We start from the raw sequence: 15586 nt of genomic DNA on the forward strand, positions 1-15586 counted from the left end.
CGATTGTATCGCGATAGCATTCATTCAAAACTCAGGCTTGTTTTTAATTTGTTTTTTTTTTTGTTCTAAATTGAATGAATGAAATTAAAATTTGTGCTGAAATTTTTTATCCTTAGAAAATTATTATTATTGAGAATTGTTTTCGATTACAATTATTGATTTCGAAGTTTCTCAAGCATAATTCATTGTTGCAAACACTATGAATCCAACGCCCAATCAGAATTCTCAAAGTGGTTTTGTTCCTGGTCGTGGAGTTCCATTATATCCTGGAACCAGGCCATTGATGACAGGTTTTCAACCGCTGCAATATATAAACTATCCTCATTATAGTTACAATTCTTTTCTTCGGGCCAGTTATCAATATCCCGGGATGCATGGTTTACCGAATACTAGTAATAATAGTTATATGCCTGTTTCTGTTAATGCTATTAATCATCCAACATATTCCATGTATTCACATCAAATCTCGAATAATATGACTATGGTTAATCAATCTAAAGATCCAAAACAGCAACAGCTGCAAAATCCTTCGAATAATACTGCTCAAGATCAAAATAAAATTTTATCTTCGAACACTTCAGCTAATTCCTCTAAAGAATTTGATCGTCAAAAGTTTAAAGAAGAACTTCTTTGTAAAAATGGACGTGAGAAAGAATGGCACTTGCGTTTGTTGGAAAATGATCGAAAACAAGTGGAAAACATGATGGAAGAAGCTGTTGAATTACAAATACATTTTCAAAATTTCCAGCGTGAATTCAACCAAATATCACAAACATCATCAACAATGAGTGCTGAAGCATTGCAAAATTTCAATCTGTGGAATAGCTGGAAGGAAAATTTGCTTGCACGTCGTGATCAAACATTTGCCTTGCAAGAAGAAAGATTGGCCAAATTTTATCAAAAAGTACGTCTCAATGTCCCAATAATCGTTGAACAGCCAATTGCTGCAACATCAACGGAATCTGTTAAACCCTCTCATATCGAATTAATCAATCACCCACCTGAACAGCAAGATAAAGAAAGTCAACCTTTGGCAACATCTCCAATGCCAAAAATCAAGGAAGAATCTTTAAATCTTTTATCAGATAATGTTAAAATTCCTTCTGATAAACAAAAATCTTTGATAGTACCACCAACTACTCTATCGAAAATTGACAAGACAAAAATAAAAAATGTTATTGATGCAAAATTTATGTCATCAGTGCAAAGTGCTTTGAATTATCAAGAAAAGATTAATCGAAATTCATTGTTTATATTAGAGAATAAGGAATTCACAAAATCATTGAATGATTTTGCCTTTCTTCGCAATCAAATAAGTTTCATTGATAACTTGATATCATTAGCCAGATCAAAACCTTTTGAAAATAAAGCAAAACATCCCGATTCGAAAACGACACCGGTTCCAATTACGAAGTCGACAGTAAATACGGCGGTTCAACCGATAAATATTTCGAAAAATCTCATGTCAAAACCGAATACATTACCAAATGTCCCAACTTCTAAACCCAATCAGGTATCTGCTTCTACAAGCTCTAAGCCAGGCCCTGAATCAACTTCTACAACTTCAATGTTGAAACAAGCTCGGCAGACTAATTCGGAAACCTCACCACAGAAAAAAATAAATCCGAAATCTGCACCAAAAACTCCAATAAAGGCTCCTAATTCATCAAAACCTGATCCTATTGATCAAATTCAAACAATCAAAATTCAAATCACACATCCAGGTCAGCGTAAAGTTACTAGTGATATAAAAATTGATAATAAAGCCATTGATCATACGGTAAGTTCATTGAGTAAAAATCCGGCAATCGAAGCATCGAAATCAACAACTGCTACAGTCGCTTCCAATTCAAAAGATCAACCTCGAACCAATAATATTCAAGTTCCAATTGTACATAACGATTCTCGTAATTCAAGAAAAAATGGTGATACCAGAAGAAATCGAAATAATAATATATCGTTGATTACTAAGAAACCGGAAACTATTTACCAATCGTCATTGATTCCATCAAAAACGCATCTCCCACCATCTACTTCATATTATATGCCGGAATCACAACCTATTTTTGATCCAAAGAATAGTTTGCCTTCTCAAGCATCATTACAAACATCTTCATCCATGTTAAATACATATGCTAGAAATGATAACCCCATTCCATCATTGTCAGCACAAGATATGAACAGTTTCATCAAACGTGAACAAAAAAGTCTTGAAGATTTTCAAACCAAACCTTCACATTCATATGAAGATCCAAATTTTTTCACTGTACCGAGAAAATATTCGGAAGACCCATTATCCATAAAAGATTTATTGGATTTTCCAGGTCGTTCATATCGTCCATCCAAGATCGTGTTCATTATTCGCGGCTTACCAGGATCTGGAAAAACACATCTAGCTCGATTGATAAAAGAAAATGAAGAAGCGAATTCTCAACTCACTAAAATACGCTTGATTAGTATGGACAATTATTATTTGAGTGAACTTGATGATCACGATCGTTATCGTAATGATAATGGAATATCTCGATCACCACCTATGAGGACTTATGATTTTGATCCATCCAAAGAAATTCAATATAAATTTATGTTTTTCAGAGATTTTAGGGAAATTATAACTGCAGGTTCTTACAATTTTATTATACTTGATTCAGTCAATTCAACTATAAATGATGTGCGAAATTTTTATACATGTGCCATCGAAAAAAATTATATTCCGTATGTAATCGAAATGGAAGCCATCGTACGACGATTATTAGACTATTGTACAGACTGTGAAGAAATTATTGCTTATTGTTATAAGCATAATCAACACGGACGTTCATTGGCTGAAATTCGATCTCTTTATAACGAATGGCAAATACTGCCTGAACAATATCTTCGTGTAAATGCCTTTCCATTGATGGAAAAAAGTCCCAAAGTAATTAAATCGCCGCCATCAACTAGAATCATAATAAATGAAAATGATCTAACTACAATATCGGTAAGAATTATCCTTTATAATTTTATGCATAATCATAAGATTAAATATATTAATTCTTACGTTTAATGTACAAATAGATTCCAAATCAATCAACACAAACGGATTCTTATTCAAAATGGATGAATAATCCTCCTCCTCCTCCCACTATAGCAACGTCATTGTCTTCATCAGGTTAGCATAATTTTTTCAAATATGAATTTAAAGTATGCTGCAATGTTTATTTATACATTATTATTATTATTGTCTAATAATGAAGAAAATCTATTGTTTTTGTTTCGATTGCTTTCATTAAAGCGCTAATATATTTATAATCAATAATGATAACAACACTATGATCAATTAGCGTTTTTTTTGTAGCCATGTATACATTTAATTGATAATTCTTTTTCCCATTTCATTTGAATATTGCTTATATTATAAAGATTCTTTTAGTTATGTTAATAGTGATTGTTATATGTTTGTTCATCGATTGTGATTGATTTATTTGCGCTGAATAGTATTCTTTTTCTTTATATGTAAATTTTTTGTTTTCTTAAAGTTTTATGGCAGATGTTGTTTGAAATGCTGACGATTATGATGATTCTAACGATTATCATTGCTAATGCTTTTTGTTCATTATTGTATTTAGTGGTGTGTGGTGTATGTGTGTTTTGAAAATGACATTTTGTTTATTCTTTGATTTCTTTAAATTTGAATGAATTTATAAAATGGATAAAAAAGTGTAAAATAACAAGAGATCGATATCTTTTTTATTAGGCAAATTGCACCAATTTTGAATTTTAGTAGATGTAGAATTTTAGGGAGAAAATTTTACACAAGTGTTTGTTGAAGAATGTTGAGAGAGAGAAGGGTCTTGTTTGTTGTTTTTGAAATAAATAGATTGAAATGTTCGTAAATTTTTAAAATAAATCATGTTTACATTAGCTTTACATACATACACACACACACACACCACCACCACCACACTCCATTTGATTTTTATTCTATTTATGTTTTTGTTTTATCCTCTTTTCTGAGACGATTTCTTGATGGATTTTTTAAAGTGACTGTAAATAAATGGAAACGAAATAAAATTATTATTTGAGAGTTTCCAATTATTCAAATGATTGATTGATTGATTGATCGCTCGTTTGATTGATTCTTAAAAAGATTCTTTCCTTTCACAAATCATTGTATATATTTCAATAAGAATTGTATGCAGCATTATATGACAAATTATTTTGGTATTAAATAATGCAATCAAAAAATTGAAATTTGAGCAATTTTTTTTCGTCATCGTTTTTAGATTATTACCAACAACAATCATCACAACAGCAACAATCGAATGAAATAGTATCATCAAATTACCATTCGAATTTCTCATCACTGCCATCAACAATAATATCATCACCAAGAACACGTTACTATGATGATAATGATAATGATTTTGAAGAACGGAATAATCGATTGCCAAAACGAGTAAGTTTTTGTCTACCTATTTTTAAAATAAGATTTATCCAAGCAATTTTTTTCTTTAAAAAAAAATTTAACCATCTAACTTAGTCACGTTTTGATGACGGAAATAATATAACAATGATGGGCACAGATTCGAATCCAAACCAGTGGCCAAAATCAAATGAAAGTCTTGCATATCCGCATCAATCTGCTAGTTATTCTTCAACGTACTATCATGGTTCAGATCGAAGATATTATTAATTGGTAAACAAGATTTTATACAAACAATTTTTATTCTTTCGGCTTTTTTTGAAAAAAATGAAAGGCCAAAAGAAAAATTGATTTATTATTAAACTTCTTTTTTAATTTTATAAAATGAGTACGTGAGTTATAAATTTAGCTAAATTAAAAAAAAACTTATATGGATGATTAACTTCATTTTTTCTGATGACTATGGTCATTCATGGCCATCATAATTGTTTTCATTTTTCCATTTTTTTGTTTCATCAAATTTTGTAATGCCCGAGATTCCATAACAAGTGGTAATTGTGCTTGAAATGTGAGAGAATGACGCCATTTCATTCTACGATTCTATAAAGAAAAACAACGAGCAAAAATTATTATTATTATTTTAAATAATATTTTGTTTCTTTGTATAATTGAAAAAATGAACTCAAGTGTTCAACACGAAATTTTTATTATAGTTTTACATGTCTCTTGAATCTATGAATTTGTTAACATTGTAAACATAATTCTTCATAATTCCTATTCTCCCTTTCGAAATAATCATATCCATACATACACATAGATATGTTCATTGTAAATTGTTTTGAACATTTAAACTGGATCGATTGATTGATTGAATGACGAACATCATCATCGAGATGTTATGATGCTCATAAACGATAATTTGCTGAATAATTGATTTGCTATTGGCCTATTGAAAGGCAAAGTGAAAAAAAAGTCATTGTTGTATATTGCCACCATATGTATTGTTGATTTTTATCCATAAATTATTTGGCAAGCTATTAATTGTAACCGATTGTTGTTAAATTGACGCAATAATAACTTCATCATCATAATAATAATCGAAATGACGCGAGTGAAGAAAAGCAAAAATTTTCTTCCTCTTTTACATTCTTGGTTCAATTCATTCATTCATTCATATATTGAATAATTGAACAATATTATAACCAAAAATTGAGCCATCGTCTTTCATCAAATAATAAATGGGTATAAATCGTTATATTTGATTTGGAATGGATGTGCAAGTGTATGTTATGATGATTAATAATAAACAAATAGCCGAAAAACAGCATTCATACTCAATGATGGCTGAATCTTTAAAATAACAATTTATCTTAATCTATTTATGCACTTTAAAATCATATTAGGTTGGTTAAAATCATATGTGTTGTGTTTGTAAAATTGGTTCGATCATAATGACACATATTTTAGAAGAATTGCTTTTTTGATCATCTTTCTCATTATTATCAATCGAAATTGATTAATTAAAAAATTTTTACTGTAATTTTTTGGCTTTGTTTTTATGTAATAAAAAATTAAAAACAAATTAACTTAACTAACCTGAAACCAAACTTTCACTTGCGAATCGGTTAGATTCAATTCTTCGGCCAAACGATGACGATCCGGTTTGGTAATGTATTTTTGTATTGCGAATCGTCTTTCCAGACCACGTCGTTGATTTGTTGAAAATACTGCTCGTGACCAGGTTCGTTTTCGTTTGGCATTCTTGTTGCTGTTATTATTATTATTATTATTGGTTTGCTGTTGATTATTGGCATATGATGATTTAGTTAGATGCTGTTGTTGTTGTTGTTTCGATGTAAAATTTTGAGTTGCATTCGGTAATATTGATTCATTCAAAATTGTACGTTGCGATAGAACGGTAGTCATATAATCATTATTTAAAACACTTGATGATGATAATAAATATTGATATTGATCTTTTAGACAATTCCAATAAGCTAAACGATCATTATTATCATTCTCTGTAATCGAATTTATTGATGAGGTTTGTGGCATAAATCGTGGATATTGATTACGCATCCAATTCATTTGTTGCTGTTGACTAAACAACAAATGTGGAATAACATACTCAAAAGATGATGATGACGATGAACCAGGTATTCCGGAAGTGGAATAATTTGTATTCAATGGTGAATGTATGGGCTCGATGAACGATGTATTAAAATATCCTGACCCACCATACCCGATCATTGAATTATTTGTTTGTATTGTCGATTTATTATGAGAATTATTTTGGCCTGAATGAACGATATTATCTTCGTGGTGGTTCGTATTTTTAATCAAATTAGTTTCGGAAGTGTTCTTTTCATCATTATTGCTGACTGTATTTTTACAAATCTTTTTTGAAAAATCTTCCGAAGTTGAGGAAGATTCGGATTTTGCTTCAAAATTTAAATCTATAGACAGACAAGAATCCTGCTGATTTTGTTTGGTTTTTAAAGCATTTGAAGATGAAGCGAGAATATTTTCCATGGCAAAGTTCAATATTTTTGTTGTTGTAACATTATTCGATACTGTTGGTGATGATGATAATGTTTTTGATTGTCCGCCATCAATGACATTAGTTTGAATGTTATTATTGTGGTCCACCATGATTTAGTTTAAATATTTTATAATAATCTACATTGGAAAAAAAATTATTGAAAAATTGTACTTATACATCTGCATGATGATGATCATCATCATTATGATATTATAAACATGACATTTGATTTTTTTTGCGTATCGTATTAGATCGGATTGCAATAATAAAAATATCGTTATATCGATTATCATCATCATTCAGATTTAATCAAACAAACGATAATGATTTTTATAAATCCACACAAACATTCAGATTAATTAATTTTAACATTTCATAACAATATTAAACTCGCAAAATTATATATTATAAAGATTATTATACATATATTACTTACTTCTGACGATATGAATGCAAATGACAAATTTTGATAAATATAAGAATATCTTGATTTGAATTGCTTTTAAATATTGTCCGATTGAATAGAAATTGTTATTGTAACTAATGTTGGATATTTTATTTCACACCAACTTGTTGACACCAAGAATTTAAACTAGAAACAAATGTTTACTATGGGGGTTTTCGTCTGAATAAATGATTGTAGAAAAAATCGATTTGTCATATGATGATTAAATATCAGAGTAATTATGACCGTTCATGGCATAATAACCAAACATGAAATCAACTAATGAATTCCAATGTTGGTGATTATCATCATCATCATTTTTTGGATATTTGAAATGATCATACCAAAGGAAATATTTGAATTGAATGGAATATATACTCATACGTCAATGGCCAAATGGAAAATTATTGAAATGAATATAGTGATGGAGGAGGAGTCGAATTATTTTTGGTTTCAATTTCGAACAATATTGTTTTGTCTATATGGATCGAAGTTGATCATCCCACCAACACACAAATGCATATATCCGACAATAATTAAGACAAATAGCATGCTTATGATCATCATTATGACTTTAATACTGAATTACTGGATTAAACTGTAAACATGTTTCGAAGCCAAAGCCTATGGTGTATGGATAATGGAAAATCAGTAACATTAGTTAAATTGTTTATACATTTTCATTTCTTGTCATAATAACATCGGTTATATGTCGAAATTTTGGCACGTGTTTGTTCATTTTCAAAAAGTCGTTCTGTAAGATTTATCCATGTTTTTGTTTCTCTTAACTTTCATTGAAATCATAACCATTTGGTCCGAAACCTAATTTAGCTATAATTTTACGCCATATTGTATTATTGGTATCTGAATATTTTTTTTCTGTCGGTTTCGTTTAGCAAAAGAAAAATAAACCCACCAGTCAATGATAATTATGATGATCATGATTATCATCATCTGGTCGACCATCAATTTTTTTTTTGACGCGTGTCCGTGTCATATGTTCTCACTTATATCTGTATATAATTACAAAAGTTTGATGCAATTCTTACCAAAATTCTACATATTCGAGAGCAACAAGTTAACAAACCATTTGACCAGAGACATTTGTTAAGGTCATTTTCTTATTTTTTTTTTGCAAAATGGTTAGGATATAATGATTACACTTAATTGTATTGAATTTTATTCTTTTTAGCAACAAATGGTTGCGGTTTTAAAGTCTTGAGGCTATGATTTGTCACGGTCAAGGTAATAATGTGACGACAGACACAAATGATTCAAAAGAATCAAACACTGATAATATTGTCAACGAGATTTTGAATTTATAACACTCACATATACACAAATACTAGAAAATTTAATTTTCAACTATTTAATAAAAATTTAATTGAAACTTTTCAGAAATTTTGTTGTAAAATTTTTTTATAACAATCAGGTAATGAATCGAAAATAATCCATTTAAGTGGTCTTTGTGTTGATTGTGTCCATTGAGAAATGTTAGCAAATTTTTTATTTATAATGACAAATTGTTCTGCATTGTGGCTGACATTCTTTTCATCATAATCGAAATAATCGACACGATTTAATTCAATTGGAATTTCGTATTGACGAAAAAGATTTTCCACATAATCCACGTTTTCGTTGGAATCTTGTATTGTTTTAGGACAAAACCATTCTGTCAATACTGACAAGGGCAGTCGTGTAGCAGGTGAACGATAAGCTAATGAAATAGATTTCAACAATTCCATATGATGATATGGAAGATTCATTGTGAAAAATGAACAACAGAGAAGCTTATATTTCCTTTGCATCATATTGATTTGGCGAAGTATTTGTATGTGATTACCAATCAGATAGTTACGGATAAAATTGTTGATTATTTGAAATTGTTTGAGTTTCAATATCTGAGATACATTTCTATCAAGTTTCAATTTACGGTAACGTTTAAAAGTTTGATTTTCAAATTCTGGGCGAAGATTATATAACATGTATAGCATTTCGAAACGACATCGCCACCGAGACCATAATATATTGCTGAAATAATCATAATAAGAGATCAACGAATAAAGACTGTCTTTAAAATGAGTCTCATGAAGGTGAGCATCAAAATATCTATTATTCATGGTAATTGATGATGATTGGCCAATATGAATCCAAACAAAATGAGAATAGATATAAAATTCAATACAACGTTCCAATATGTAAAGACAATTGGAATCCAAAGCTCGCTGAATGGTCATATCTTGACGAACCGATCTCAGTCTATCGAAAACGAAATCATAATAAACACCAAACGATTCCATAAGGCTAAATCCATTATCACGATAATTGATGAATTGCGTATCAAAACAATCGTCGATAAGATAATCAATAGTTTTTTTGAGAACAGAAGTAGGACGGATGTTTTCCGGTATGACAGTTTCTTTTCCTGCACTTGAACGTTGATATTGTTTCACTGATTTCTGAGCATCGGTAAATTTTCGATGAGCAAAAGAATTGTTGTGCCCATCTTTCCCACGAAAGCGAAGTTGATACAATGACCATTCGTTTGGATTAATCAATTCCATTCTATGTAGCAGACCGTTTCGCTCTCGAAATGACATTTCTTTAGGTGGACACATTTGCATACATTTTGCTTCGACCACTTGATTTACTTGGTTGTTATTATCATAAAGATTCAACGATGAAAATAATTCTGGCAAATTATCCATGGCTATTGAATTTCGAATTTACCAGATGCAACATTTCAACACCTTAATCTACCTTCTTGAGGCAAGAGATGTGTATATAGTGTGAAATTCCTTTTATTTTTTTTCCAAAAAATTATAATTTTTCATTCAAGTTTGAGCTGAAACTAAATGGGGTTTTGAGTAAAATGAATGATTCTTCCAGAGAAGCAATCCAAACTGAGAAAAAAATTGTACCCTTTCAAAATAGATTAAATCATTTTAGGAGTTTTGTTGTTTTTGTATAAAATGTTGGAAATGTAAAATAGATTCTGTAGTTAATATGGAGGCGAAATAAAATATAAAATAGGATGTCGATGATTTCGAATTGACACACGCATACACACATTGAATGTTTTGGTAATGTTTGTGTAAATAATAGAGAGAGTGAGAGTTTGAGTAGCATTAATAGTTTGAAAATTATACAAATTATTCGCCGGTAATATTTGAAGAGAATAAAATATTTACAAGCTGAGAATTGAAAACAAGAAATATTTCGCAAGTGCTGTCACTCAAGATATTTCTGGTATACAATTGATAATCAATTATTTCCTGAGATCCAAAACAAATACCTGCTCAAAGAAAAATATATTAGCAATTTGACATATTTAATGAAAAACGATTAACATACGGATCCATCTGAGGCTGAAGCTCCAACTTTATCTCCCTTAGAATTCCAACAAACTTCAAATATGCCTCCGGTACCTTTATATGAGTTGACCAATTGTCCAGTCTGTGTGGACCAAATATGTACACATTTATCGAAACTGCCTGATGCAAGAAAACGACCATCTGGTGAAAATGCGACCGAATATACTGGTTCGTTGTGTTTGGTCAAGGTATTCAGACAGGTTCCTTTTTCCACTTCCCATAATCGAACAGTTGAATCGAACGAAGCAGAAGCCAACATAAGATTCAAATTGGGATTGGCCGTGCCTGGACCAGTTGGTGACCATTTAATAGTATAGATTTCTTTTTGATGTGCTTGAAAATCATGCACAGGTGTGTCCGAATTCATCGACCAAATCTTCAATGACATATCATCCGAACATGATGCTAAAAGACGACCTTGTGGACACCACTTGATAGCATTAACTTCGTTTTGATGGCCTTTGAAAGTTTTGACAGGTGTAGACAATCCTAATTTGCAAACATGTATACATTGATCAGTGGAACAGGAAGCAAACGAAAAATTTGTTTGCCAATCAACATCCAATGCCGGAGCGCTATGAAATGCAAACTACACAAATCAAATTAAATAACAATCTAGATTCTAGAATACTAATTTATCTATACCTGTTGAGTGCATTGGCCTGAAGATGCATCCCAAATAATAGTCTGTAAAATAAAAAAAGATTGTTTAAAATGGAAATATTATGATGATACCAAATTTGACAAACCGTTTTATCAACCCCTGCACTCAATATGTAATTTCCTTTTTTGTTCCATTTTAAAGCAAATATCGGGCCTTTATGTTGTCCTAAAGTGGAAGCTTGTCTGCCTTCGGTTGTCCAGATGCGCGCATAACCGTCATAACTACCTGTGGCTAATAAAGTTCCATCCGAATTCCAATCTAACGAAGTAACATCTTTGTTTGAAGGTACTTCAGTGCCGCTGTAAATTTTTAAAAGATTAGGCCCATCTCAAGTCAAATAATTATTCAAAGTCATCTAACACTCACCCTCTCTGAATGCAATGACGGAGTATTAAATGATTTCCGGGATCAGCCATATTCCATATTCGAGCAGTTGAATCACCAGATCCAGATGCCAACAAATCGGATGTAGGATTCCAGGCACAAATAAATACTTCTGAATCATGGCCGCGAAGTACTGTTGCCTTTGATTGAGGAATATCGATATCATTTACCGAGACAGTTGGTGGTATCTGTTGAGTTCCTCCTCCGAGATTATTATTCCCAATATTTAATGAAGCTATTACAGGCGAATTTAGATTGGCTAATGTAGCCGATGATGATGGAACAGAATTTGTTGAGGGTGTTGGCTGCTGGGTACTATTCACGGATGAAAAATTATGTGGTGTTCCAGAATGAGAAGCTCCTGAATTAGTTTGTTGTTGATTACCGCTGCCAAGTGGTAAGTTATTCATAGGAGCCATATTCGGATTGTTGGACATTGTCATTGAACAGTAATGATCAATTTCCATTTTGATTGCAGAATTATTTGAGGCATTTTGAGTAGAATTGGCCATACCATTTTGAACCACAGAATTTATAAGGCCATTGTTATTCGTGACCGAATCTTGATTTGTATTACCACTATTATTAGCAACATCGCTTGGTCTCGAAGAATCATTGTTTGTGTTGTTACTGCAGCTGCTATTGTTGTTGGCATTGGAAGTTGAATTTGATGTGGTTGGTGGCCCAGTACCGTTCGGAACATTTCTAGCGTTTCCGCTGTTATTATTTGCTTCCAAACGTGATAATTGTATTCTATGAATAAATTCAGGAGTAACGGCATCAATTAATGACATTGCTTCAAATTGTCTCTCGCCTCCTTCATCATTATCTGCATAAAGCTCTGCTTCGGTGTATTGTACACCTGAATTAAAATTAAAAATATTAATCAAACAATCAAATATTTAAAGAGTTAAATGATCGAACCTTTCTGTATGATAGAGATTAATGCTGCCGGTGGAACTTGGGCGCCATTTATATTCGATTGACTCACATGTGATTCGATGCCAAATGTAAAAGCAGAATGTATGAATCCACTTTCTTGTAGATATCGATAAATAAGATAGTTAATCTAACATGAAGTACGAAAAATATATGATTAAATAAACAGGAATGAGAAAAACCAGAAATCAAATACCTCATCCGAAGTAAAACTCATGATCTTAATGATTCGATTGATGAAATTATGAATCATCAATTTAATTTCGAAAAGAGAATGGAATCAAATCAAATTTTGTAAGAAGATAAAAGTTTGCACGCAATCCCAAAAATATGTTCGATTATCCAAGATGATGATGTCGGTAAATGAATAAAATGAATTTTTTAAATTTTACAGATGATATATCCATTGATCGGATTGATATTAAGAATTATCAGATTGTGTCAGATTTTCATCATTTGAATTATCAATTAATATTTTTAAATTAAACAAAATTATATAATAAAATAAAACTTAGTTATAATTTTCGAGCCGATTATTATAAAACAATACCCAACAATCATAACCATCACACACACACACACAAGCTTGTGCCTCCATCCCGAAAACCCAGCAAAGTCCATAAAGAAAAAAGGGATAGTAGCTGTGTGTTTTTGAGCAGCCGCTAATTGAAAACTAGACCATGGATGCCCAATTCATACGTTGCAAGCTGAATATTCTTTGTTAATTTTTAGACTTCCATGTCACATTCATATTTGGGTGACAGCCCACGGAAGAACAATTATAATCTTATAGGAAAAAATTTTTTTGGTAACATAAATGTTTTTTTTTTTTTTTGGTAACATAAATGTTAACTTGAATTGTAAATTTGTTAATATCGATTAAATGTTTGAATTTTGTGATTAAAGAAAATAAATGTAATGTTGAATCATCAAAGTATATTAAAATGTGAATTTGATAATTTTAATATTAAATTAAATATAATACCAATTAGCTTATTATTTTTAATGCTAATTGTTTCAAAGTAATCCTTGTCGTTTAAGATCTTCATAGGTTTTTTTATTAACTACATTTCCTTGGCTATCTTCATATTCTTCTTCATTGGCCGGTTGAAATTTTTCTTTATGTTTTTCATTTTTTAATTTCTCCCATAGGGCTAATGCATCTTCAATTTTCGTTACATTAGCAAAATGTGCCGTATTTGGTATGCCTAAACAGCGCATACCATGTGCATGACGCCATTCAGCAAAATGTTTTTGAAAAGCTTTTGGTCCTTTATAAATGGCATTACCACAGATTTCACATGTATAGGAGATGTTCAAACCATGAAGTTTGTAAAGCCAATATGGTATAGGCTTACCGTCCCAACCTAGTGGCAAATTTTTAGGATTATAAATGACATCAGTTTCTTCTTCTTCTTCAGGTTCACTTTCATCAACTTCCTCATCCGATTCTTCACGTTCACCAGCAGTACGAGCCTGTTTTCGTTGCACATTTTCTTTTGTCGATTGCCGCTAAACATGTATAATATAAGTTTTTATTTTTATGTTCAATTTATAGATTACCTGTTCATCTAGAATATCTATATATTTATAGATTAAAATTTCCATGAAAGCAATCGCTTTTTGTTTTTCAGGATCCATAGAGAAACCTTTACGCTTTGCAAATAATTTTGGATCTATTTCATCTGGTGATTTGTCTCGAATTTGCCACAATCTTTTTGCTCGCTCTTCTAATGTGCCACCACATTTAAGATCCAATGCAATCAAAGCAGACTTGAGACGATCTAAACCGAGGGAAGCCAATTCTTCCCATGAATTAAATGCTTGCAGATCCAATGGCGCTCCAGTATTTGACAACACTCCACTTGTTTCTTTTGGCCAGCCAGGAACCTGATGATTAGCCCACATACGTTCGAAATCTTCTTTAAGTTTTTCAACAATCTAAATAAAAAATCAGCTTTAATTGCAACAATTTATATTTATGAAATTTATCTTACGTCTTTGGTTGGAAGTAAAGGTTTGACACGATCAATATAATGTTCTAAATATTCATTCAACGATTCAAGATACTTTTCATATCCGGAATGAAATTTTTTTTCCTTTGGGATATCGTAGAACCGATCAAACGTATTCAAATAAGTTAAATAATCAATCTTTGAAAAATTTGTTCCAACGATCCCTTTCAAATTTATGTATCGGTTAAAATTTTCATTTAAATCTAAAAATTTGCCATATCCTTCTTCGTCGGTAAAATCGACTAAATTGATATCTGATTCGCGATCTTGAACAAATTTCTCATATTCGGCCCCGATAGGTATGGCTATTTCATTCTGATGGTTTCGGTAAAAATCTTTAACATTCTTTAATCGTAAATAAAATTCGTTAAATTCATTTGTTTGCATAGCTGCAATTTCTGATTTAATTGTACCAGTTTTATCATCATACATTGTAATGATACGTTTGGTAACATTAATATATTTCTGTAGAAATAAAAAAGAATTAGTCAGACATATAGAATTCTATGGTCAAAATACTTACATCAAGTAAATACTTGACATGATGATCGGAATTAATATGCTCACGATGAGTGGTCTTTTTGACAATCAATTCTCGGACCATTGCATTTTCGATTCTTTCACGTTCTTCATGCAAAAGTCGATGATCTTCGAGAAAACTTTCCATTTCTTATAAGATTTTCAGGTGAATTGAATGGCTAAAATTGTTGATATCGAAATGTGATTAAATAATCCATTTTTCAGTGTATGAAATTCTTAACACAAAGGACGTAACTCGCATGATTTTTCATTTTAAAATTGAAAAAATCTAAATAATT

At 31.0% G+C, this 15586-nt stretch overlaps 5 protein-coding genes across 5 annotated transcripts; 1 reads left to right on the plus strand and 4 right to left on the minus strand.

The window, feature by feature from the left end:
• The first annotated feature begins 27 nt into the window (after positions 1-27).
• LOC124499087 (uncharacterized) lies at positions 28-5658 on the plus strand. The gene is made up of 4 exons (XM_047062948.2): positions 28-2980; positions 3058-3151; positions 4266-4438; positions 4523-5658. Exons 1-4 carry the CDS (start codon positions 200-202, stop codon positions 4673-4675), a joined length of 3201 nt encoding a protein of 1066 aa, XP_046918904.1. The 5' UTR covers positions 28-199; the 3' UTR covers positions 4676-5658.
• LOC124499092 (uncharacterized) lies at positions 4850-8694 on the minus strand. The gene is made up of 3 exons (XM_047062952.2): positions 7384-8694; positions 6002-7084; positions 4850-5005 (listed from the first exon to the last, which is right to left on the minus strand). Exons 2-3 carry the CDS (start codon positions 7055-7057, stop codon positions 4850-4852), a joined length of 1212 nt encoding a protein of 403 aa, XP_046918908.1. The 5' UTR covers positions 7058-7084; positions 7384-8694.
• A 35-nt stretch (positions 8695-8729) lies between these two features.
• Positions 8730-10110, minus strand: LOC124499091 (uncharacterized). The gene has a single exon (XM_047062951.2). It carries the CDS (start codon positions 10098-10100, stop codon positions 8787-8789), a length of 1314 nt encoding a protein of 437 aa, XP_046918907.1. The 5' UTR covers positions 10101-10110; the 3' UTR covers positions 8730-8786.
• A 65-nt stretch (positions 10111-10175) lies between these two features.
• On the minus strand, positions 10176-13369 carry ebi (transducin beta like ebi). Its single transcript, XM_047062949.2, has 7 exons — positions 12950-13369; positions 12739-12883; positions 11797-12676; positions 11516-11729; positions 11412-11453; positions 10747-11355; positions 10176-10687 (listed from the first exon to the last, which is right to left on the minus strand). The coding sequence occupies exons 1-7, from the start codon at positions 13004-13006 to the stop codon at positions 10661-10663; spliced, it is 1974 nt and encodes a 657-aa protein (XP_046918905.2). The 5' UTR covers positions 13007-13369; the 3' UTR covers positions 10176-10660.
• A 323-nt stretch (positions 13370-13692) lies between these two features.
• Positions 13693-15513, minus strand: noi (splicing factor 3a subunit 3 noi). The gene is made up of 4 exons (XM_047062950.2): positions 15292-15513; positions 14751-15233; positions 14317-14694; positions 13693-14265 (listed from the first exon to the last, which is right to left on the minus strand). The coding sequence occupies exons 1-4, from the start codon at positions 15433-15435 to the stop codon at positions 13771-13773; spliced, it is 1500 nt and encodes a 499-aa protein (XP_046918906.1). The 5' UTR covers positions 15436-15513; the 3' UTR covers positions 13693-13770.
• Between the last annotated feature and the right edge of the window lie 73 nt (positions 15514-15586).

Source organism: Dermatophagoides farinae, chromosome 2, assembly GCF_024713945.1.
Source record: "Dermatophagoides farinae isolate YC_2012a chromosome 2, ASM2471394v1, whole genome shotgun sequence".
In the NCBI taxonomy this organism is placed as follows: domain Eukaryota; kingdom Metazoa; phylum Arthropoda; class Arachnida; order Sarcoptiformes; family Pyroglyphidae; genus Dermatophagoides; species Dermatophagoides farinae.

Excerpts from the sequence above, each read along its gene's own strand:
- LOC124499087 (XM_047062948.2), top strand. The coding sequence starts at position 200 with ATGAATCCAACGCCCAATCAGAATTCTCAAAGTGGTTTTGTTCCTGGT. Across the intron at positions 2,981-3,057 it reads ATGATCTAACTACAATATCG|ATTCCAAATCAATCAACACA; the intron begins GTAAGAATTATC and ends ATGTACAAATAG. Across the intron at positions 3,152-4,265 it reads AACGTCATTGTCTTCATCAG|ATTATTACCAACAACAATCA; the intron begins GTTAGCATAATT and ends CATCGTTTTTAG.
- LOC124499092 (XM_047062952.2), bottom strand. The coding sequence starts at position 7,057 with ATGGTGGACCACAATAATAACATTCAAACTAATGTCATTGATGGCGGA. Across the intron at positions 5,006-6,001 it reads AAGTGAAAGTTTGGTTTCAG|AATCGTAGAATGAAATGGCG; the intron begins GTTAGTTAAGTT and ends TTTTCTTTATAG.
- LOC124499091 (XM_047062951.2), bottom strand. The coding sequence starts at position 10,100 with ATGGATAATTTGCCAGAATTATTTTCATCGTTGAATCTTTATGATAAT.
- ebi (XM_047062949.2), bottom strand. The coding sequence starts at position 13,006 with ATGATTCATAATTTCATCAATCGAATCATTAAGATCATGAGTTTTACT. Across the intron at positions 11,454-11,515 it reads GTGCAGGGGTTGATAAAACG|ACTATTATTTGGGATGCATC; the intron begins GTTTGTCAAATT and ends TTTATTTTACAG. Across the intron at positions 11,356-11,411 it reads CAGGCCAATGCACTCAACAG|TTTGCATTTCATAGCGCTCC; the intron begins GTATAGATAAAT and ends TGATTTGTGTAG.
- noi (XM_047062950.2), bottom strand. The coding sequence starts at position 15,435 with ATGGAAAGTTTTCTCGAAGATCATCGACTTTTGCATGAAGAACGTGAA. Across the intron at positions 14,695-14,750 it reads CTTTACTTCCAACCAAAGAC|ATTGTTGAAAAACTTAAAGA; the intron begins GTAAGATAAATT and ends TTTTTTATTTAG. Across the intron at positions 14,266-14,316 it reads TAGATATTCTAGATGAACAG|CGGCAATCGACAAAAGAAAA; the intron begins GTAATCTATAAA and ends ATACATGTTTAG.